Source organism: Periplaneta americana, chromosome 3 (assembly GCF_040183065.1).
Source record: "Periplaneta americana isolate PAMFEO1 chromosome 3, P.americana_PAMFEO1_priV1, whole genome shotgun sequence".
Classification (NCBI taxonomy): Eukaryota; Metazoa; Arthropoda; class Insecta; order Blattodea; family Blattidae; genus Periplaneta; species Periplaneta americana.
Window position 1 is genome coordinate 86,421,139 of NC_091119.1, and position 23,855 is coordinate 86,444,993.

Genomic DNA, 23,855 nt, shown 5'->3' on the forward strand with positions numbered 1-23,855 from the left:
ACTAATGCCTCAACATCACACTAAGGAATTTAAAACCAAATTTGGCACAGTTATGCAGTACGTGGAAGAACAATTAGCCTTTACTATATTAGGATTTTTGTCTTTCATTTTTACGAACACTGAATTGTACTATTTACCATAGTTAACAGATGCGTTGTCAGCCGAGTAAGCTATACTTAAACTAGGTTCAATTTCTGTAACAACTGATATAATTTTATTTGAAATGTCCTAAGCACTCTCATTACTGTCTTCATAGAAGTAGCCTATAGAATATCGCTACGTTTTCCATGTTTTACAGAAAAATGTGTCCACTACTAATGGGAAATGCTTCTTGTTACCTTTATTTGAAGCATCTGAACCAAATTTGAATAGGGTATTTTTTAAGTCATTCGGAAGCCTTTCCTGTGAAAATGGTAAAAGAACGCTTGTAATTAAGGCTTCACTTTTGGTTCGCGCACAAATTATTTTTTTTTCGCGACTGAAGAGTCATTGAAAACACAAGAGTAAAGTTTATTACGACAATCTTGTGAATTATAGGGCTGGTGATGTTTTACACCGTGAAATGTTAAAGCCAACTCAGTTGGTGTAATTATATCATGTTCAACTGAATGTCGTGGAGCCATAAATTTCAGGATATAATTATTCCTACTCTGTACTCTGTAATGTTGTGTCTCTCTGATTTCAAATGCTTATTCACAGCTTTAACATTATCATACTTTACTGTAAATGAAACATTGCACACTTTACACCTTCATCCTCTCCTTTTTCTAGCCAGTCCTTATACTTATCATTTGTCAACCATTCATCAAGAAAAGAACTGAAATATCGGATTCATATTGAACACAACACAATACTAAAAAAACTGGCATAAATTTCCGCACATCGCATAACAGATTGCACTGCGCTATAAAGGTGTACCGTATGAACTGACCTGTAAAGGATCAAGAAAGTGAATACTGAATTTTAAATCTGAAATTGTTCCATTGTTACGCATTCAGGTTTCATTAAAATACGGCTGTAAAACTTTACTAATGACCAGGGGCGTATTTTGCGGGCTACCGGCGGTAGCCCAAGGAAATTACAAAAGAAAAAGTTTATAATATAACATAATGTAATAATTTTGTATTATTAGTTTTACCATAGTAATTAAAATTAAAGTAATTGTTAGATATATTTTGTGTAATAATAGGGTCAGCGGTAGCCCAAACCCTTTAACCAGTATACGCCACTGCTAATGACAAAAGTTAATTGAAAAAGGTAGACTGAAGTCATATTTCCGAAATACGAGTATATTGTCATCATATCAAAATTAACTGTTTTAATTTTCTATTTACGTCATGTTTCATTGTTGGCGTAGTGTGAGAGATTAGTGTCTGATTGGGGAAAAGAGAAGCATGCTCAAACTTCTACATTATCACAGACGCTCACTTTTAATGTTATGCTTGCGTCATTGTAATCCTAACACAGATGATCACTTTTAAGTTATTTGATGGACAGTGGATTTTCACTATTACATTGCTAATTATTAACATTACAAACGCAATTTCCCTGAGCAAAGGTTTCCTGTCGACCAGAGATAGATTCATAAAACCGGACACACTGAGCAGTGCCCGGAGATCTGGCAACCCTACTTCTCATTCTTCTTATTCTCCCTGTACATCTCATTCTTCTTATTCTCCCTGTACTTTTTTCATTCTTCTTGTTCTCCCTATATTGCTCATTCTTCTTGTTCTCCTTGTACTTCTCATTTTTCATGTTTTCCCGTTACATCTCATTCTTCTTGTTCTCCCTGTTCTTTTAATTCTTCTTGTTCGCCCTGTACATCTTATTCTTCTTGTTTTCCCATTCTTCTTGTTTTCCCTGTACATCTCATTCTTCTTGTTCTCCCTGTACTTCTCATTATTCTAGTTTTTCTTATTCTCCCTGTACTGCTAATTCTTCTTGTTCCCCTGTACTTCTCATACTTCTTGTTCTTCTAGTACTTCTCATTCTTCTTGTTCCCCTTGTACTTCCCATTCTTCTTGTTCTCCTTGTACTTCCCATTCTTCTTGTTCTCCTTGTACTACTCATTCTTCTTTTTCTCCCTGTACTTCTCATTCTTCTTGTTCTCTCTGTGCTTCCCATTCTTCTTGTTCTCCTTGTACTTCTCATTCTTCTTGTTCTCCTTGTACTTCTCATTCTTCTTGTTCTCCTTGTACTTCCCATTCGTCTTGTTCTCCTTGTACTTCCCATTCGTCTTGTTCTCCTTGTACTTCTCATTCTTCTTGTTCTCCTTGTACTTCCCATTCCTCTTGTTCTCCTTGTACTTCTCATTCTTCTTGTTCTCCTTGTACTTCCCATTCCTCTTGTTCTCCCTGTACTTCTCATTCTTCTTGTTCTCCTTGTACTTCTCATTCTTCTTGTTCTCCCTATACTTCTCATTCTTCTTGTTCTCCTTGTACTTCTCATTCTTCTTGTTTTCCTTGTACTTCTCATTCTTCTTGTTCTCCTTGTACTGCTCATTCTTCCTGTTCTCTCTGTACTTTTTATTCTTCTGGTACTTCTTGTTCTTCCTGTACTCCTCATTCTTCTAGTTCTTCTTGTTCTCCCTGTACTGCTCATTCTTCTTGTTCTCCCTGTACTTATACTTCTTGTTCTCCTTGTACTTCTCATTCTTCTTGTTGTCCTTGTACTTCTCATTCTTCTTGTTTTCCTTGTACTTCTCATTTTTCTTGTTCTATCTTACTGCTCATTCTTCTTATTCTTCTTATTCTCCCTGCACTTATTCTTCTTGTTCTCTCTGTACTGTTCATTCTTCTTGTTATTCTACTTCTTGCTCTTCTACTTCTTGCTCTACCTGTATTTCTCATTCTTCTTGTTGTCCGTGTACTCCTCAATCTTTTTCTTTCTCTCCTTCTTGTTCTCCTTGTTAATAAAATTATTCTTTTTCTTGTTTTTCACTTCCATTACCTATTCCAAGACTTGCTAGTGAGATACTTTTTTTTTCTGAGATTGTAACATCTCGTCATTCTAGGGTCTTTTAGTTCAGAGTTATATTGAAGCGTCTCCCTAGATATTCTTTGTGCAATTAAAAAATGTGAAATAGTAACACTGAATTATGTTCTATTATCTTGGAACATTTTCCTGGCAAAAAAGAAACACAATATTCACAGGAAAATTTGTATAGTCGCAATATAAAATACGCAATCTTGTGTAATATTGGGGTATTTACAGCATGTATTTAAAATATCTAATTAATCATCATCACAAATAATACAAAATTTGGCTTTAGCCAACCTGGTTTAGTCAAATCCAATATTTATTTTAAAAAATTATCCTTCTTGCCTATAACTGCCTGATTTGTTAATTTAAATAAAATCACCCACAATAATGAATTTCCATGTTGTATTTCAGGTTATAAGAAAATTCGAGTTGAAGAATCCATGCTTCCACATAAACGGCGCACAACATACGAGACTATCGAAGATGACGAGGGCGTCTACGAACATATCGCATCTGATAACACAGAACAATCAGACAGGGACAAAATTTCCAAAGAAAGAACACACGAACAAGATATCATTGCGCATAGTTCGACTTGTCCTGAAATTCCAGAACTTACAACGATCCAAAGTCAACCTTCAATAACAGCTGATGTTCCCAGCACATCCTCAAAGCACAAAAAAAAGTTTGGACCACAAACTGAGCAATCTGATCCCATGAAGTATATAAATTTTACTCCCACCGAGAGACGTCTGAGTGGTATTCGAAAAGCAGCCAACTTTTCTGAATATGAAGATGCTAGGCAAGAACCTAAATTTAATTCCAGGTCAGCTCTAAAACCCGCATTCTCACTTCCTAGCTTGGCTATTTCCGACAATGTAGACAGCAGGAAGACCACCAGCAGTCCCAAGCACAGTGACAGCTCAGGGTACAAATCAGAAGGTGGATCTCCAAGTCGTCACAACTCCAGTCCTCCTCGAAGTCACAGCAGTGATTCAGATTATGGATACACCACAATCACAGAGTTCGCAACTCCCAGACCTCTAGACCAACATCGCCTGGGTCATGTTCCAAGCAACACAGCGCAGATACCTATGGAATGCTTCTTCAAATTGGATGTACCAGTGTACGAAGAAGATGATGGCATCACTTCTAAAGGAAGGAAGAAGTTGTTCGAAACCAGGCATTATCTTAATTCCACTGTTTACATGAGGAGCTTCGCGGATATCTTTCAAGAAAAGCTTGCTACTCCACTTGGTTTCGCCAGTGGTTTGGAATCAGCCACATTACAGGGTACCAGAATCTACTGCGATATCGTCCAGAATGGTCATGATTCTAAACCAGTGAAGATACGAAACGAAATCATACCAGCACTGTTCTCCACAGCCTGGCCACAGAAGGAAGCATTCAAATGGAAAAGCCGCAAACGTAACCGTGTGCATGACTCACGGCCTAATGTTGCATACACCTGGCCAAACCAATCCATGCTCGAGCAGGTGCTCAGACTGGGGTGCCACTTGCTACCCTTGGGCTATACTCCCACTAGAAAAAGCAACAACGAGCGTCATTTGGAGTGGCAGCTTGCTTTTCCTAAGGCAGAACGTTACCTTGAGACAACTCTCACTCATCCACAAGTTCGCTGTCTTCTCTTCTGCTTGGCTCTTTATAAGAGTTACCTTGAGCCCCGGGATGTACAGCTGGGTCTCTCATTCATGCACATAAGAACGCTCTTGTTCTGGCAGTGTGAGAAAAAATATGCTGAATGGCCTGAAGATCGTCCTGGAGAAACACTGAAAAAGTTTCTAAAAATAATATACGAGAAGCTACAGCTGGAGGAACTTGAAGACTATTTCATTCCGGAGAGAAATCTGTTCGAGAGCATTCCTAACACATATCTTTACAGAGATCAGAAGAAATTAAAGCATATTCGGGAAAAACTAGTGATGCATGTACTGTTAGCAGTTCGTAATCTACGCTATGTGGGCTCATCTTTCTACCCAACACTTGATTGTAAAAAACTATACCATATTATCACAACTGACAACCTTGAAACTTTGCAAATTCAATCAAAAGGAGTTATTCCAAAACCTATACAGAGGCAAACAGAGCAAGATGATGAAGATGATCTTTATGATGACTCTGATAGAGACAGTGACAATTCTAATATTGACCTATGGAAAACAGTTAACAAGAAAGATCCTATGAAGAAATGGAAACAGGATAGGTGGACACAAATAGAAATCAAGAAAGCAGTTGAGAAGCAGGCCAAGAAACAGTCATCAAAGCCTCGCAGGCCCTCCATCGACTCCATCAACTTGGAGGTAAGAAATTCACTGCGTGTAGCCCAATTCTGCACCACGTGTCTCATTTATGTACACTTCACTCTTCCAAGTTTCTATTGCCTAATGTCATTAATCATTATTACTTTCTTACTATACAAAGTGTAGAAAAACAGCTTGCTGCTGCTTTAAATCAACTTCGAAATGTGAATGAAAGTCCATGTTAACAGCAACCTTCATATAAAAAATACTTTCTGGCACCACATCTGCCTGTACATTTGTGAATGTCTCTTTAACTCGCTATGTTTCTGTGCTTATTTACATTTCTATGTGAAGTATTTATTCTATGTGTCCATATTTAGTATTTGCAGTCAACTCGTCGAAAAATACGTTCTGAAGTGTCCGAACTTTTATTTTAAAAGCAGAACAAACTGAATATTTAACTTATTCAAAATAAGCTATAAACTTATTATAGACTTATTCCTTCTTATTCCTTACATTCAGAAATATTATTGCACTCATTGTATTCTTCACCTGACATAATTAGGAACATTAAATCCAGACGTTTGAGATGGGCAGGGCATGTAGCATGTATGGGCGAACACAGAAATGCATATAGAGTGTTAGTTGGGAGGCCGAAGGGAAAAAGACCTTTGGGGAGGCCAAGACGTAGATGGAGGGATAGTATGAAAATGAATTTTAGGGAGGTGGAATATGATTGTAGAGACTGGATTAATCTTGCCCATGATAGGGACCAATGGCGGGTTTATGTGAGGGCGGGAATGAATCTCCGGGTCCCTTAAAAGCCATAAGTAAGTAATTAAGTATTGAGAAATATTAAATAATATATTATAGGCCAAATATTTTCATACCGTACATGAAAGAAAATGTTTACTGTAGAAGAAATTTATGACTCGCAATCATAATACATTTTTGTATGGAGGCCTACTACTTGGAAGAGATAGAAAACTACTAGACTCGAGAAAATGAACATGTTTACAATCTATCTCTAATGTAACAACTAAAAAGTGTCAATGTATTGTACATATAGGATAGACGTAAACAGAATGGGACTTAGAACAAGAGCCCCCCCCCCCAAAAAAAAGTTATATTTTATTATGAAGATAATTTTGGATTTATCAACCCACATACATACATACATACATACATACATACATACATACATACATACATACATACATACATACATACATAAGCGTTCTGTCTTTCACTGCAAACCCAGCATTCTCCAATCTTTCCTATTTTCTGCCTAGCTCTTCGTCTCCGCATTTGATCCACATATCTTAATGTGTCTATCATCTGATATCTTCTTCTGCACCGAACTCTTCTCTCGTTCACCATTCCTTCCAGTGCATCCTTCAGTAGGCAATTTCTTCTCAGCAAGTGACCCAACCAATTCCTTTTTCTCTTTCTGATCAGTTTCAGCATCATTCTTTCTTCACCCACTCTTTCCAACACAATTTTATTTCTTATTCTGTCTGTCCACTTCACACGTTCCAACTGTGTGTTGAATTGAATTTCTCAGATGTTTTAGAATTGTTTACACAATTCGTATCGCCCAAGTCTCAAAAAGTTTCAGCTACTCTCTTTGGACCATTATGCTCGTTGCTCGAGGCTACACAAGCATAACAACACAAATTAGTAGCCCACCTTCCAGGTTTTGGACAACAGAGGTACCAACATTTAAACTGGGTTATCACTCAGTATCGTAATCCCATAGCACGTGTGGGTGCCTCTCCCCTTCTGGTAAAATCAGATGTAAAGCATATTACGTATTTATAATTCCACCTTAACTGTCATTTCTTCTGCGAAAAAGATATGCTTTGTGGGATGTTTTGCATCTAACAACTAACTCTTTTCGATAAATTTCTTTTTGAAACATACTTCTCCTTGTGATAATAAAGTGATTCCATTGTTGATGTATTTAATATCTGATTTTTTTTTACCATAGGAGAGTTGCTCAGTACTGCAACATAGTGCCATGCAATGTTCGAACATGAGAGGGAATATCAAGATAAATATGTTCCATAATCCGTATCTGCTTTCATCGTTGTAGGCAGCATTTTACCAGCTGATGCTCGACCTGTTGCCGGGAGCCAGATTCCATGCTATGGCAGCCATATACATTAAGAATCCTGTATAAAAAATTCCACATTGCTCGCTTTACTTTCATATGCACATGTAAGATATTTAAACTTCTTCCTTTATAATAATCACATTGTTCAATTAGTCGCTATAAATTTGGAATAAAATCACTGTTATTTAGTCCTTCATAATTTAGCCTACACAGAAATTGAAACATGCTTTCTGAAGTCTAGAACATATTCTCCGCAAATAAGTTTGTTAAATTAACTCAGGCATAGAAGTATAAAATAATTCAGAGGTTTAGTTAAAACTTGGGAAGATTGAAAAGGTTTCGTGTTGAGCAACTTGAGTAGAATCCTGAGGTCAGATTCAGCCTGCACCGCAATAGGCAGCTTAAATCTTCGTAATAACAGCATAACATTGAAATAATTACCCATTGCTTCTCTGACTGGTTTTCTCATTCACAATGAGAAGTCTGCCTGCATTGATGCTGTAGGTTGCCACTTTAAATAGGTAATCAACACTAGGTCTTAACAACTCTTATATATCTATACAGCACTTATTTCGAAGATCATTGTAATCTTACAAACCTAAATACTGTATTTTCTCGAATACCCCACGCCATCAAATAAGCCAAGCACCTCACTTTTGAAAAAAAAAAAAATTGTATCACGACAAATTAAAAACAATTCAATACAGTTCAGTTCAGTTCAGTTAACAATAAATATCCTGGAAGAGGACGCATTTCAAATTCATCCTATGCGTACATACGCATGTGTCAGTTGTCTTGCTTAATTAGCCATTTACAGAATATCCTGCAACATTAATAGCATGCATCAGTAAATTAATTAACTGCTATCACTATTAACTTCTTCATTCTTCGATTTATTTATTTTAGTAGGTTATTTTACGACGCTTTATCAACAGCTTTGGTTATTTAGCGTCCGAATGAGATGAAGGTGATAATGCCGGTGAAATGAGTCTGGGGTCCAACACCGTAAGTTACCCAGCATTTGCTCATATTGGGTTGAGGGAAAACCCCGGAAAAAACCTCAACCAGGTAACTTATCCCTACCGGGAATCGAACCCGGGCCACCTGGTTTCGCGGCTAGACGTGCTAACCGTTACTCCACAGGCGTGGACTCATTCTTCGATGTTTTCGCCATTTAAAATGTTAACAATTGAAATACCTGCGTGGACACTGCAAGAGCGGAAAATCAGGCAATGTTATCAGTAGACTTCGTGGAATTGCCACGAGAATCGCAAGCTTTACTGCGCACGCGGTATAGACTGTATGAAAAGGGGGCGTGCAAAGGATGGAGTATGTGTCTAATGTAAACACTGAGCATTATACTGCGGTTACAATAAAACCTGTGTCCTGCTTTCAAGAAATATAATGAATGATCATTGAAGTAAGAAATGTCTAAACATTTAAATACACAATTATTTTATAGTGAGGTATATTAACTCTTAAAATTTAATGTAAAATACTCACATCATCCTTGAATATGTGCATTGCAGTGAAGAGTTACGTACATTTTGAGCGACTGCAAAGTAGTCTCCTCCGATGTTTACTTAAACAGTTTTTATTTTGGGAAAATGTACGTTAAACATCACACGATGTAATACGTACATATTTGAAGAACGAAAAGTCACTACTTTTTAGTACACCAACTTCAGATGTCTTGTCGTGACCTGATGGTACATCATTTTTATAATACGAAGTTGTGAATAGGCAGAATTTTTAGCAATAATGTTTCTCAACTTACATTTCACTTTTTCTGAAATTAGTGAAGTGTTATTTTGGATAACAGTTTGTGATACATTATTCACTATATTAAGGGCTTCTGAGAGTTGTAGTTTAGACGATTCTAACAGGATGATGCTTTTGGACACGATTTTAAAATTAGAATCAACAAACAGAATATCTTCCAGTGGCTGTTCAGAAGGCAATGACTTTACAGCTGCAACAGTGGAACTGTCTGTGCTATCCAATGCATCAATTACCTCCATTATTTTGCCGTAATGTTCTGCATAATAATTAACAGCATCCAACCACGTTCCCCAACGGGTCAAGACTGGCTGCGGGGGTAAGGGTATTCCAGGGGCAATTATTTGGAACAGCAACACTCTCATTGTAATATGTTTGATTGAATTTTTATCTGCACTGAACAAATGTTAAGCTTTGACTATTCCACCACAGTAATGCAAAAACAACTGCTTACATAGGTGTACGTTATTTGTAGCTGATCTATCTATTTGGACCAGTCACAACTCTTAACATGAACTGCTTATACTACGAGACCGGGTGGTCGCTCACCTCCTCTATACTACTGTATATCGGCAACCTGATTGCATGCTGCGTGTGGCAATTCAACGAAGTCTAGTTATCAGCATCATTTCGAATAAGCTTTGCACCCGTAATTTTTACTTGTATATTTCGGAAAAAAAAAAAAAAAAAAAAAAAAAAGCATGGGGTATTCGAAAAAATACGGTAATCAATTAATGGTTTCTTATACCCTTCATGAAATTTAAATATGTAAGCTTAAATATTATAATTAGAGCCTGGATTTCCATACACTATCATATGACAAAACATGCATAATGAAGTGAAAAACAGTAAAAATATGCACTATCAAAATTTAATTATACATTAATATGTTACATTTTCATTTTTTTTCGAAACAACATGCTACAACTAATTTCTCAAAATTTTCTTCAATTAAACTCGTGTATTTGTCTGAAGGATGTTCTTGGACACAGAGAATTATCTTTCTAAGTCACAAGGAGTAGCAGGTGCATACTTGAGCGAAGAAATTTTGGACAAAGTGAAGTCGAATTGTAAGACTTTCGCATTTCAGCATGACCATGGCCCCATAGGGGATCAAACCCACGACCTTCTGACTTTGCAGCATTATGCCAACCGCAACGCTATCGCGCACCCCAAAATACACAAGTACTTACATCTTTATTACAACAATCACAATAAACATCCGTCTTCAGAAATTCCTTTCCCTCAATCCATTTTGACACGAGACTTTTTTTTGCAGTTCTAACAGCAGTTCACAATTCGATACAAAAATTTACTGTACTAAATTACAGTTTCCAAGCATGCTGTTTCTGCTTGTCTTTCTTTCAATATTTTGACCTCCGCCTTGTAAGTAGCAAGATTTTTGGGGTTGGAAATTCTAGTGTAACAAAGGGAGTTTTTAGAGGAAATCCCAAAGACTATCTTCCCCACATATTTTCCCATACTAATGGTAGCTTCCTTTTATTTTGTTTCTCAATAGATAAATAACATGAAAATACCAGATTCTACGAACATTCATAAAAGACACATTATGCAAGTTAACATAATATATGTACTAAAGCCAGAAAATAAGACATAATATGCAATACAAAAGTCTAAATTTGTGCTATGAAATCTAAAATCTTCAAAATATGCATTATACATTAATGTACTCCCCAAAAAAAAAAAAAAAAAAAAAAAAAAAAAAAAAAAAAAAAAAAAAAAAAAAAAAAAAATCAAAGCATGTAAACATGCACAGAAAAGTATGTTTACGGTTATTTCGAATTTTTAAGTCATAAAACGAATATTTGCAATGTTTGAGAAGTGTAATCAGGTTATATAAAAACATGCATTTGCTTGGAAATTCAGGTTCTATAATAATAATAATAATAATAATAATAATAATAATAATAATAAAGTCAAACTAATACTGTACTACTCTCTTTCAATATTTGCAGTGTCCAATGGTCTCTCTACTTAATTTAGGGGCACGTCTTTGGAAATAACGAGAATGCTCATACTATTCTACTGGAAAGGCTGTATTTTTCGATTGAAATCCCATTTTACCACAAATAATTATTTTATAACCAGACAGAAAAATTCATAAAGATATTTTCTAAATCAGGCATGACAAGGACACAGGCAAGATTACGAACTGCTGAGTATCAGATTACACTTTGCGAGCAACTGTGGTTTGGAGAGAGCATCGTGGAGTGTAAGAGAATTCGTAAGTCAGGAGTGTACGTTGTATAAGGAGTAAGATACTTCAGTAATTTAAAGTTAATATTAGGCTATACATAGTTCTACTAGGAAATCTGTTTCAACAATCATGTTGAATAATATTTCTTTGGCAGTATTCTTGAAAATATTTCACATTATAACACAAACAATTTGAAATATTACTATATTATTAATTACTCTACCCATTCATAAAGAAATGCACAGAAGGCTAAATTGTGAACCTTTTAAAATTTTTTATATAAAGATGAATTTTTCAAAATAAAATTGAAATTATTCAAATCTCTCTTGTTTTTACATACAAACACAAACATCCGATTTTGTTTTTATTTGTGAAAGTTTCAATCTTCTAAATTTTTGTGATGTTCTCTAGAAATAATTCTTCAAATTTCATTCTTGCTGGAAACTATCCTCATAATGAACTGTATGAATGTGAGAATCTGTTGAACGTGATCTTCACCTAGTTTTGTTGAAAAATTGTTCACACCTCTAAGTGCTTCCAAATATCGACATTATTTCTGCTGGAAACTTACGAGCGAGATGGAATTTAAACAAATATATAATGATCACATTAAAACTTTTTAAAATTGTTAAAAACACAGCTCTATAACTTCCAGTTAGATTTTCAATATGTCAGTAAAATTATGGACTACTTAACCAATCTTCATGCTAAGATTGAATAATAGCTACTGCCGATTCTACTCTTAGTGGTGCATTTGAGTGCCAATTAATAGTTTTCATAATTACACTGATATCCTTAACGTAATTTAATCTAATAACGAACAAAAATGGATCAGCTTCCCATAAATAAGCATATTAATATATAAAAAAAGAGCTAATTTATTCTTCCCATCACCCTAACAAAATAAATTATACATTTTAAAATATAATAATCAAACAAACATAATACATAAATATATAAAACCCTATAGGGTCTCAGGTCTCACTATCACTTGCCATCATGTTGTTTCCATTAGGTACTGTAAAGCAAGCAATTGTATGTTTCGTACTACCGGTGTACTTATTCACCTGTCACCCCTCTTGCAGTGAAAGAGGGGAAGAGTATAGATGCCCGCAAACAGGACTGTTTACACGGCAGGCAAACTAATGCTAACATGACTATGCAAATCTGGCTTTCAGGTAGTAGTTCTCTGTAAAGCAGGTTTGAATAATTTCAAGGAAAAATTGTTCCAGGGCCGGGTATTGATCCTGGGACATTTCACTTAGTGCACGAATGCTCTACAGACTGAACTAACCCAGGAACTATATATGACACCGTCACAAGAGCATTCATGCGCTAAGCAAAGGGTCCCGTGATTGATACCTGAACCTGGAACAATTTTTCCTTGAAATTATGCTAACATGACTGTTCAAATTAACAGTTTCCTTTCTGATACAGTATACTTGATATAAGATAAATCAAGCTCAGACTGTGGAAGAAAGAAGTTAAACACATTGTGTACCTGCGCAGAGGATTTAACTGTCTATCAAAAATGAATTTTTCTACTTAATGACAAATTAGCAGCTTTCATCGAAATAGTACACAAACACTATTTCCTTCCTATAGTATGAGTGTGCACATCTCCTACCCTTCTGGCGAAGTCAGATGTAAAGCAAATTATATATTACACATTAACTGTCACTTGTTCTGCAACAGAAAAAAAGTGCTTTGTGACACACTTTGAATCTTGAACCTGCTTTTCTGAAAATTTCTTCTTGAAGCATACTTCCCCTTGTGATGTCATCGTAATCTTCTGAATCATAAGTGATTCCAATGTTGATGTGTGTACTGTAGTTCTGAATTCTGCCTGATTGTTTCTCACAATATTGAAGACCCTTCCCATAGGAGACTCACTGTGAGGCACACTTACTTGTTAGTACTGGAAACACAACTTAATGTTTTATAATTTACTTGTCCACTTTCATTTCCGGGGCCTGCAATCTTGGCCCAATTTTTTCATCTATTCTATATTCATTTATAATCTATTCAGAAAAGTTGCAAATTCCTCTTCAAATGTGTCATGTTCACCTTCATTAACCAAATTCGAGAATCTTTCAATAAAATATTTAAGACATGAATATGAAAGATTTTTATGTGAAATGCCTGTAACTTCTAAATATTTAAGAAATTCCTATTCAATTGTAAATATGTTTATACATTTTCTTCTCCTCTTTCGGGAAAAGTGTGTGTGTGTGTGTGTGTGTGTGTGCGCGCGTGCGTGCGTGTGTGTGTGTGTGTATGTGTGTGTGTGTGTGTGCGCGCGCGCGTGCGTGTTTGTTTCGCAGCAAAAAGAATAGGCCACCGAATATTTATAAGTTCCAGATACATAATACTGTGCATACTCATCTCGTCAGAACCATTTTAATTTGCTGTATATTTGTTTAAGAGTGTGAAATGTGTTATAAAATCGAATGGAGTGTTGATTTGGGATACATCACGACCTCTGAAGAGTGAGATAATAATAAACTTGATAAATACAAAATCAATTGGAAGTGAACATAAACAGGAAACCCACATATTATGCTGAACTTGTATTATCAGTATCAGTAGCGTAGATTGTTACTGCATGATTCTACAAAGCGAGTAAATAGTACTAGTTGAAGGTTCGAATCGCCAACAATCTTCATTTTTAAATCACAAATTTCCCATCACATGTCTTGCAAAGCTAGATTTATGTCGCAACATCTTTTACAATATATGCCCGAACTCTTAACAAACCCCACCCTATACCAAGCACTACTCCTGTCTGTAAATAAAACGGTCTGTCTCGTCATTAATTACTCTTGAAGATGGCAGACAGACAACACCACTATCAATAAATCATTGTCCTACTTTGCGTAGGTTATTCTGCATCGAGGGCAGTCAGGGTGGTTAGAGTCTTTCAAAAATGTTACTGCCCACCAATTTTAAATCCATTACAAACGAATTTTACTATACTGTGAGGTAAACCCACAACCTATGGAACAGAAAGTCTGTGTGTGCGTGTTTTTTTTTTTTTTTTTGTTTTATTTAAGTCATTCCGCATGCTCCATTACCGAATAATACTACATGCGATTAATGCACTTACATAAGTCTTTATAATTCAACTTTCTCACGTAAACTACACATCTTACACAATAAACTCTGCGTGTACATGCGCACGCATATGTAGTAGGCGTGTGTGTGTGTGTGTCTGCGCATGCACACATGCATATGTAGTAGGCCTATGTTATGTGTGCGTGCATGCGCATGCAAGCATTTATGCATAACGTAAAGTGTGTAAGTACAATGTATGTACTGTATATATTTGCCACAATAATTGCACTTTTCCATAATAATTTTTCCTTATGGCCATAATGCCATAATGATATGATAATATGATATATTTGTCAGCCATTCAATTACATGTAATATTGGACCTCACATTATCGTGTAGGGTGCCATCATTACAATATCTTACATTTCCACTTGCTTAACAATAACTCCCTAACTAATTACGTCATCATTTCTTAATATTAAGCATCTTATTCTAATCTAACTTGTTCTACATTATTTTTCTTACTCACTGTTATTTGACATTATTTCTAATATTCTCTCTTACTTAATGCTGTCCATACGCCTGTCTACCTTCATCTAAACATTTTTAATTGTTACTATGAAATACCATGATAAAATATATTTAATGTCCAGTAACACCTTCATGTAATGAGGTTCGCCTATAAAATCGGTTCCACTATACATTCATTTTAGACATTTCCCTACCAGAGTTGCAAGACGTTCTGGATTTCCCAGGATTGTTCTCGATTTTAATGGTGTGTCCTGTGTCCTGGATTGAGTTGTATTTGTTCCGAAAAATATAAAAAAAAATATATAAAAAATATTATTTTTGCTCATTTCTTTTTAAAATTCATTCTTCATTTTTTCAAGACCCTGTCCAACCTATGTTCAACTTCGTCGTCAATGTTAGCTGGCGCCTTCTATGCAGTTTATTGAAATAAAAACGATAATACTATAGTATGTATTAAGTATTATACAGTATCTTTATTCTTTACTCTCTTTCGAAGATGGTTTATCATAAAGAGGATTTAAACACTGTATCATGCATTTCTTCTGAATAGAACAGGGTTTAATATGACATTATTTTTCCAGACTTTATCAATAATTCAAACAAAATTTCATAATCTAGCAAAAATGTAACAAAATTAAAAGTTTAGGCCCTGTATAATTAGTTGAAATGCATAAAACGAATAACATCAGTTGTATTGCAAATTGAATTAATTCAAATGTGTAGTCACGTTAAGGTAGAATAGCAGTATCATCACCTGTCCTGGATTCCTGCTGAGAGAATCTGGTAACCTTCTTCCCTATTGACCACTCTTTAATCTCAATTTCATTACCTAAAAATTTTATTCCCTCATTTGTAAACTACGTTATATACGGTACTCTCTACTTCAATCTGACTATCTACACTCCACTTCATTCTTCTGATTCTTCCTTGCTCATTACCTATCTTGTATTGTGATTTACTACCCTAACTTATCTGTTCCACCATATTTCTCATCTATTTTCCCTAACTATGTAATGCCGTAATAGTGGTGGAAATCCGTAATAATTGCGGAAAATTCGTAACAGTAGGCACCTCTAACTATACCTTACATCTTCAGATATTTAAGGTCATGAAACTGTATTTTAATTTCATATTTTACGTTTATGACATACAGGTGGAGCTAAACAGGAGCGCAGAGGTGCTGAGAAAAAAGGCACTATTGGAATTCTTCATACCACATTTTATTGAAATCGCAAAGAAAAGCAATTCCTTTCGAGCAACACGACAAGCCAGGTTCTATCTCCAGCATGCAGATAATCTCATCAAACAGCTTATTGAATGTGGTTATGGAGAAAAATCCGCCAAGCACTACTCTCACGAGATTGAAGTTATTCGCCTAGCAATGGGAAGAGACTCCTCAGGACCCTCTTCAGAAATCACAACAAACCACGTGCAAAATCCCTCCACGAAACTTGATAGAGGAGTCCCACCGTTAATACCTCAAAATTCACGCCCAAACTTATTTCGGAAGAAAGTGGAATTGCCTATCACTGTTCCAGCATCAGAACAAACTACAAAGAAGAAGCCAATGGCATTAAAAGTTTCTTCTTCATTAGCAAATAAAACTGTTGAACCTACACATAAGACTAAAGACAATTTGAATTCAGAGACCCAAACAGAGAAGGGAACTGAAACCCAAAAGAATCAACATAGTTTGCCTCCCAGTCCAGAAATCAAAATTGATGTTTCTCACAGCCCGCCATTATCACCCACAGTTGTGTTGACTGAAGTTGTCACAGCAGAATCAACTGACTTTTAGCTGCAGTGCAAAGGTCTGTTTACTGAAGACAACAATACTCTTCAAATACAAGCTGCCTCAATGAGTCTTTCCATAAAAGAAGGTGTGTGTGTGTGTGTGTGTGTGTGTGTGTGTGTGTGTGTGTGTGTGTGTGTGTGTGTGTGTGTATCTAATGCTCTGGATTTAACAATGAAGTCATCATCCTTCTTGCTTCCCAATATTTTGAATAAAAGAGGATGTAAAACAATTTCTTCAACGAACTACGATTTTGTACTAATATTTAAATAGTGATCTGTGAAGAAATGTGCAGTTTAAAGAATCAATGCGTATTGAAAATATTAAACGTTGGCTATTTTATATACAATTACTTGTTTGTACATCATAAATAATTTTATTTTCTAACATTGTGATTTTCGTGTTTAGTACGTCGCATAGTGTAGTGTATTCTGTGGACAACATATTCTGTAAAAATAGAAAGTGTTTTCAACTATTTAAAACTAATCATAGAGTAACCGTAGAAAAGATGTCTGAATTCGTGACTATAGCTTCCAAGCCGTATATAAAACAAATTTATTATTCACATAAATTGTAATATAGGAACAGTGTCCAATATTGGGATTATTATAATGCATTTTTTTTTAAACTTCGTTACATAAAGCATACATATATGGCACACTACTACTCTGAAGGGAAAAGTTAAGTTTTTTTGTTACACAGTAAAAGGTAAAGGTGATGCTTTTGCATTCTCCTGTATCCTGCATCTTTTTTTATTCCCAGCTAGTAAACAACCGTTTACAAAACTCTTTTTTCTAGGTGCAGGGAAAACAGCAAAATACAAACAAAATATTTCACTCACCTTCACATCAAAGCAGTTGTTGGAAATGGTATCTTCCCTAGTCTATACATAATGATATTGACAAAAGAAATTATGACTCTTTCTAGAGCTTTGTTTATGATATTTGGCGAATCACTCTTTATATCAATTTCTAACTCTTGTAAAATAGGTGGGTTAGAACAGTATACATTTTATGTTAAGTTTCTCCACAGATAAAAATGACACCCTCACATCAGGAGAACAAAATGACCACAGTCCTCAATTGATTATTTTTTCATAAAACACTTGATGAATAGTTGTTATCGTCATCGTCGTCATCGTCATCGTCATCATCGTCATCATCATCATCATCATCATCATGTCCTTTCGCTTTTAGAAGAGTACAGGGCTTATACAGCAGTAGCAGCAGCGAACCCTAGTCCGATGAGGACCTTCAGCTTACTCCATGTCTTTCGCTCTTCCTCATTTCCTCTTCAGTGTTCCTCTTTCATTACTTCTTTGGTCTTCCTCTTTTCCTATGACCTTGGAGACCAAAACAATGCTCACCTTTCACGTAAAATATATCCAATCCATCTCTATCTCCTCCTCTTTACTTGGGTATCGATCAATTCTTCTGCTTTCCTCCACAGCTCTTCATTTCAAATAACATTTGGCCAAAATATACGGAAAAATATTCTAAGGTATCTCTGACAAAAACTTAAAATGCTACTTGTAATTTCAGCAGTAACTTTCCAAGTTTCAAATCCATAAAAAAAAAAGAACAGCTTTAACGTTTGTTCTGAATATGTGAAGTTTTAACAACCTCGATATCTCTCTGGCACTCCATGTTGAAGTATACGAAGGACAAATGTGCCTTATGTACATCTTCTCCATATTTCATGGCACTGCTGGTGAGGTAAGTGAACTCCTCAACATTTTAAACGTCCTTAACATTCATCTGTAGTCGATTTCGATGTCTTGTGTTTATTTTCATGGCGTTTGCTTTGTAAGCATTTATTTTCAGTCCAGTAATACTGTTTTTTCTATTTCTTCGAGGTCTTGGAGTGTATCTTCATTATCTCCAGGATTGTGACATGAGAAAGATAATATCAAAGTCTAAATACATCACAGACAGTATCACCAAGTAATGTAATGTATGGATTGCTGTACTGCCTTGCTGAAAATAAGTGTAGGTAGTTTTTTTCTTTTCCAGTGAACATGTAAAAAAAAAGTATTTGCACGTGATTCACGTAATGGTCCGAATTTATAATCATATAGTAAAATACTTTATAAGCATCATACCATAATTTCTTTTAATAGTGTAATGAAATTTTATGTATAGCATGGGATTTTTGGTTGCACAAAATATTGAATTTTGTGAACACACACCACGGCTTAAAAGAAACCAGGCTTCATCTGTTGTGTAAATGAGTGGTAGGTCGACAATATTCCAACATGAATAGACTGAGGCATACAGTTACAGAAATTAAATCTTACATTAAAACCAGGACATTGCAAACTGTGAACAAAGAAGCTTTATAAGGGTAAGTCCCTTAAAAATGAATTTCATGAAATTCCAATTTCTTGAGCTAGATAGTAGGTCTACTTTTAGTTCTAATCCCTCATTCATATTTTCATAATTTTCTTATGTCATGAATTCCTTTGCGTAAGATTTCATGTTCAACAATGAACCAGTTTTTCGTCACTTTCTGAACAATCTCACCACATACCATTTTTATGGCTCATTACAAGCGGGATAGCACATCTCAAAATTACCAATACACTTCTCTGTTATTTCTTTAAAAAATAATTTTCAATGAGAGACACGTGCTGTTCAACAGATTATTAAATTATTTTAAAGATACGAAGTATAGACCTACTAGTTGAAAACTCGGTGTTTTATAAATACGAGGGGCACAGAAAAACTTCCAGAAATTGCGTGTCTTTATCGTACATACGTACACAAACACACACAAAAACACATACAAAAACAAACACAGATGTTCCACATGTCTATCCCGTTATAACATTAAAATCTCCCTATTTGATCACACACAGTCTCGTGTCAACATTTTCTTTGATTTCTTCCACTGTGGTAAACCAACATTCCCACATCGAGTATGGGCTTTGGGGAAGAGCCAGATATCACAAGGGGAAAGGTCTGATGAATACAGTAGTGTGGTACAATCGTAATATTGTTGAACTGTTATAGCCATAAGTCGCAGCACGTTATAATGATGCAGTGTCCAACCTTCCTTCCATTTCCGCGGCCGTTTTCGCTTAAATCTTCCGCGAAAAAGCGTCAAAACTTCCGCGTGTAGAGTCATATTGACATTTGCCCTCATAGGTACAAACCTGCAGTGCACCATTCGTTCGTCATCAAAGAACGCTATCAACATGACCCTGATGTTGAAGTATGTTGCTCAGGACTTCTTGGGATGTGGATGTGAATAGGAAGCGAGGTTGTGTGCCATTCAGATGATTGCTTCTTGTCTCAGGGACACGTAGCTCTCTTCTCCAGTCATCACTTTATCCAAAAGTCTGAGTTTTGTATTCATAAACAAATCACGGCAACAGTCTTCCTGTGGTTCATTTCATAGTCTCAAAGCATTCGAGGAACAAACTTTGCATAAATACAGCAAATGTCTGAAACTTGTAGGCGTTGGGCTGTCAGATAACCTGAGTTCCTCTGCTTTCTGAACAACTTTAAACGAGTTTCTTCATATTTGCAACATTTTTGTCATCTCGGGACATGGAAGGGTATCCACTGTGAGGGTTGTCTTCCAGTGATTCTTGACCATTTTTAAATCAATTCGTATCATATCATAGACAGATGATTTCTTCAAAGCAGTCTCTCCATAAACCAATCATAATGCTTGCAGCGTGTCTTTTACATTTTTCATAAGTTTAAATATGAACTTGATGTTTGTACATTGCTCAAATTCCGACATTTCACCAAGTCACTAAGCATATGGGCACTGTACAAAGCCGAAAGATGGTTTCATGCATCCAGTTCGGTTCTCGTCTGACATACATGAAGTTCGACTCTGGCTACTCTCTCCGAGTGGTTATGTCGTATCTCGGTTTCCCTCACCCATTTCTGATGGTCCCTTGCTAAAGGCTTGTGACTGAGCTGTTAGGCTTTTCCCTGAAAATATTTACTTTATGGAATTAGAATTCTACGTAATATTATACAACTATTTAGAAAAATTTAAAGAAAATAGTCACATTAAGTAAGTAACTCTGACGTGATTTACCCCGTTTTGATGACCTTGCGACATAACCACTCGGTCGGACAGTAGTTGCACAGTTATCTAGCCATACTGCAAATTATTTTGACACAACTTTTAACGTTTTGAATTTTCCACGTAAAAGAGGGATTTGTTTCCTTTCATTACCCCTGTGACTGGGGATAAAGCTTTAAGAAACGCCCACTAACAGTCCCTCCCTTCCCAATGTTCAAAGTAAGTGACAAAAGGAACAAATGGAAAGGCATCATCTTTGCCTAGAATGTATATATTCTTGCTAACTAAAATTGGCTTCTAGCATTGTAGCTATACTTCTTGAGAGGTACAATTAACTTCTAGAATACTCCAGATCTGTATTGCAGCAATGAGTTTTTCTGTTTTATGCTAATATTTTCCCTGCCTTAGTATTTCCATTTTATATAGGTACAAACAAATTCATTTATGTTAATTTATGTTTCATATAGTTATACAATATGAACATTTTGAGCATTAACAGGAACTGAAAAAAAGAAAATAAGATTGATTTCAGAAATAATCGTGAATATGACATAATATTGCGATGTAATAAATTGAAAGGAGATTCACAATGCATTCCTCATGACAAAATTAGTGATATTCAAGCTAAAAATACATGGAGGATACAAGATTTCTATTCAGACAGACAGACAGCAGTTGAAAAATTATCCACTAACATGATACAATAAATGATAATCTTTTTATTGTACAGTATTGTTAAAGTTTCATATAATTTACTGACCTGCTCTAACATGAACAGATATGCGCATCTTATTCTATAACCTATTAATGGAAAGGCTAAAATTGATTATTCATATGCGTGCTTCATTTAAAAACAATAACAGAAGAGTGTGATCCCAAAACTCGCTCAATCCATTTGGTCACTTCTATGATTTATAAATATATATGATTATGTTTGAGACCTCTATTATTATATTTTAAGCTTGTTTTCTTCCAAAACAACGTCAGTCCTTGTCTAAAAGTGTCTGTTATTGTGCATGTGACTTGAAAATTCGCTCAGTCCATAGACAAGCGGAAAAAAGAAACTAGCCCAGTCCTTTAATAAAAATGGACTGAACACGTTTTGGGATCACTCTCTTCAATGTTGGTCAAACTCTTTCAGAGTTTTACTGGGTGGCATGGTAATTGAAAACTCAAGTTCTTTTATGGGGAAATATCAAACCAACATGATCAGGGAAGTCCACAAAAAGTTAACACAAAAGTGTTATGCTTTCATTTTAAACTCTAGCTTTTCAATCAATAGTTAGTTTTCTTTGATTCAAGATGTTCCTGAATTTGTGGATTCTGGAAACAATACAACAGACATTTCATAATTTCAAAAATAAATCTATCACTAGTGCTCAAAATTTTCTGAATTATTTTTCTTACATTATCATTAGTCATTCAAAATTCTTTACTTAAAAAAAAAAATTATTTTATTAGTTTTTACTCATACTTTACTCTTTATTTAAAATGGAAAGCCCATAAAATTAACATCGAGATTAATAGTATGTCAAAGAAAAGTATGAAGGCAAGATAAGGGCCTGGCATGAAGGAAGAAGGGGTATGATTTTGATTATAAAATGCAAATAGTGTCCTTCATGCAAAATATTGTTTATTAACTTTCATTTTTCGAATCTAGAAGGGAAAACGAATAAGTAAGAATCAAAATCCCAAAATATTTTGTTTTTGGAATTTAAAAAGAACAAGGAATAAGAAACTATCAAAAGCTAAAGATCTATAACATTAATCAAAGCTGTCATTTTAAAGGTCTATGAATACCTTAATAATCAAACAAAACTGTGAAGCATTTTCTTAAACTGTAAAACTTAAAAGTTTCGCATAATTTCCTAATATGTTCCAACACTGAAAGAGATGTATGTTTTATTCTCTGTTAATGAAAGGATTATATATTGATTAAAAATCCAACACAATGGCAGAATAAATAATTTTTTTAATTTGATTTCAGTTTAACATAACTGAAGAGTGTGATCCCAAAACTCGCTCAGTCCATTTGGCCATTTTTATGATTTAGACATATATATTATTAAGTTTGAGCCCTCTATCATATTTTAAGCATGTTTTCATCCAAAACAACGCCAATCCTTAACCAAAAGATCGTGTTATTGTGCATCTCACTTGAAAGCCTTCCCAGTCCATACACCGGTGGATACAAAAACTAGTCTAGTCCTTGCATACAAATGGACTTAACACATTTTGGGATCACACTCTTCAATTTTATATTATAATATTAAGTGATAGTTGACAGAGATGAGCATTTTATTCTGTAAATATGGAAATGTGAATTACTAACATTGAAAGGTTAACAAAATGGTATAGTTAAGGTGGCAAATATAATACATGTCAGGGCACTCACATACTTCGAATGAAACAAATTTGTCACGTGGAAAGTGTACATAGAACTGTAAATACAACGAAAAATTAAAAGGATACAATATTATTACATAAATTATTTTGTTAAAAAATCTTAATTATTTAAAAGATGACAGACAAATAAATTTAACAAGCTTTCAAATCAGTGGCTTTTTTTTTTATTAAGACACCAATCAGTTTTCCTGTTTCTTCCTTGTGCTAATGCTGTTAATGGACCTTGATCTCCTTTAAAGTTTTTTACTATCTCAACTTCTCCCTGTCACTCTCTATTCCAACCCACTTCATTCTTGGTATTTCACACGATCTCTCTTCTTTCACATTTTCAATAAAATCTTTTACCTGTGATTCACCATTTCTTACGACCATGTGACTAACCTAGGGTTGCTAACCCTCCCATATTCCCCGGGATCTCTCATATTTAGCCTTAATTTTTAAGTCCCCTGACTCCCATATTTTTCTTCTCTTTGAGAATTTTTCTCCCTTATTTTTGCATAATGTAAAAATCTATTTGAAATATTAAATTTTTTCGTGATTAAAGGTGATTTATATGCTGGATTCTGTTATTCCAAAGATGCATTGAAATGTGCAATCTCTGTTAGAAGTAAAACTTTTCAGAAATAATTTGAGAGCTCACTAGTTTAAAATCAGACAATGTTAGAATTACA

General features: G+C 35.1%; 2 protein-coding genes across 4 annotated transcripts in view; one reads left to right on the forward strand and one right to left on the reverse strand.

Annotated features, from left to right (window-relative positions):
* LOC138696231 (uncharacterized) overlaps positions 1-22,759 on the forward strand; it is a 90,261-nt gene extending 67,502 nt beyond the window's left edge. For both annotated transcript variants that reach the window (XM_069820903.1, XM_069820904.1), the window contains 2 exons: positions 3,394-5,303; positions 16,096-22,759. In XM_069820903.1, coding sequence (XP_069677004.1) covers positions 3,394-5,303; positions 16,096-16,740 — 2,555 coding nt within the window. In that variant the 3' untranslated portion in view covers positions 16,741-22,759. The remainder of the gene's footprint in view (positions 1-3,393; positions 5,304-16,095) is intronic.
* The window catches only part of r (carbamoyl-phosphate synthetase 2, aspartate transcarbamylase, and dihydroorotase rudimentary), a 441,968-nt gene that overhangs the window by 248,142 nt on the left and 169,971 nt on the right, over positions 1-23,855 (reverse strand). The window lies entirely within an intron of this gene.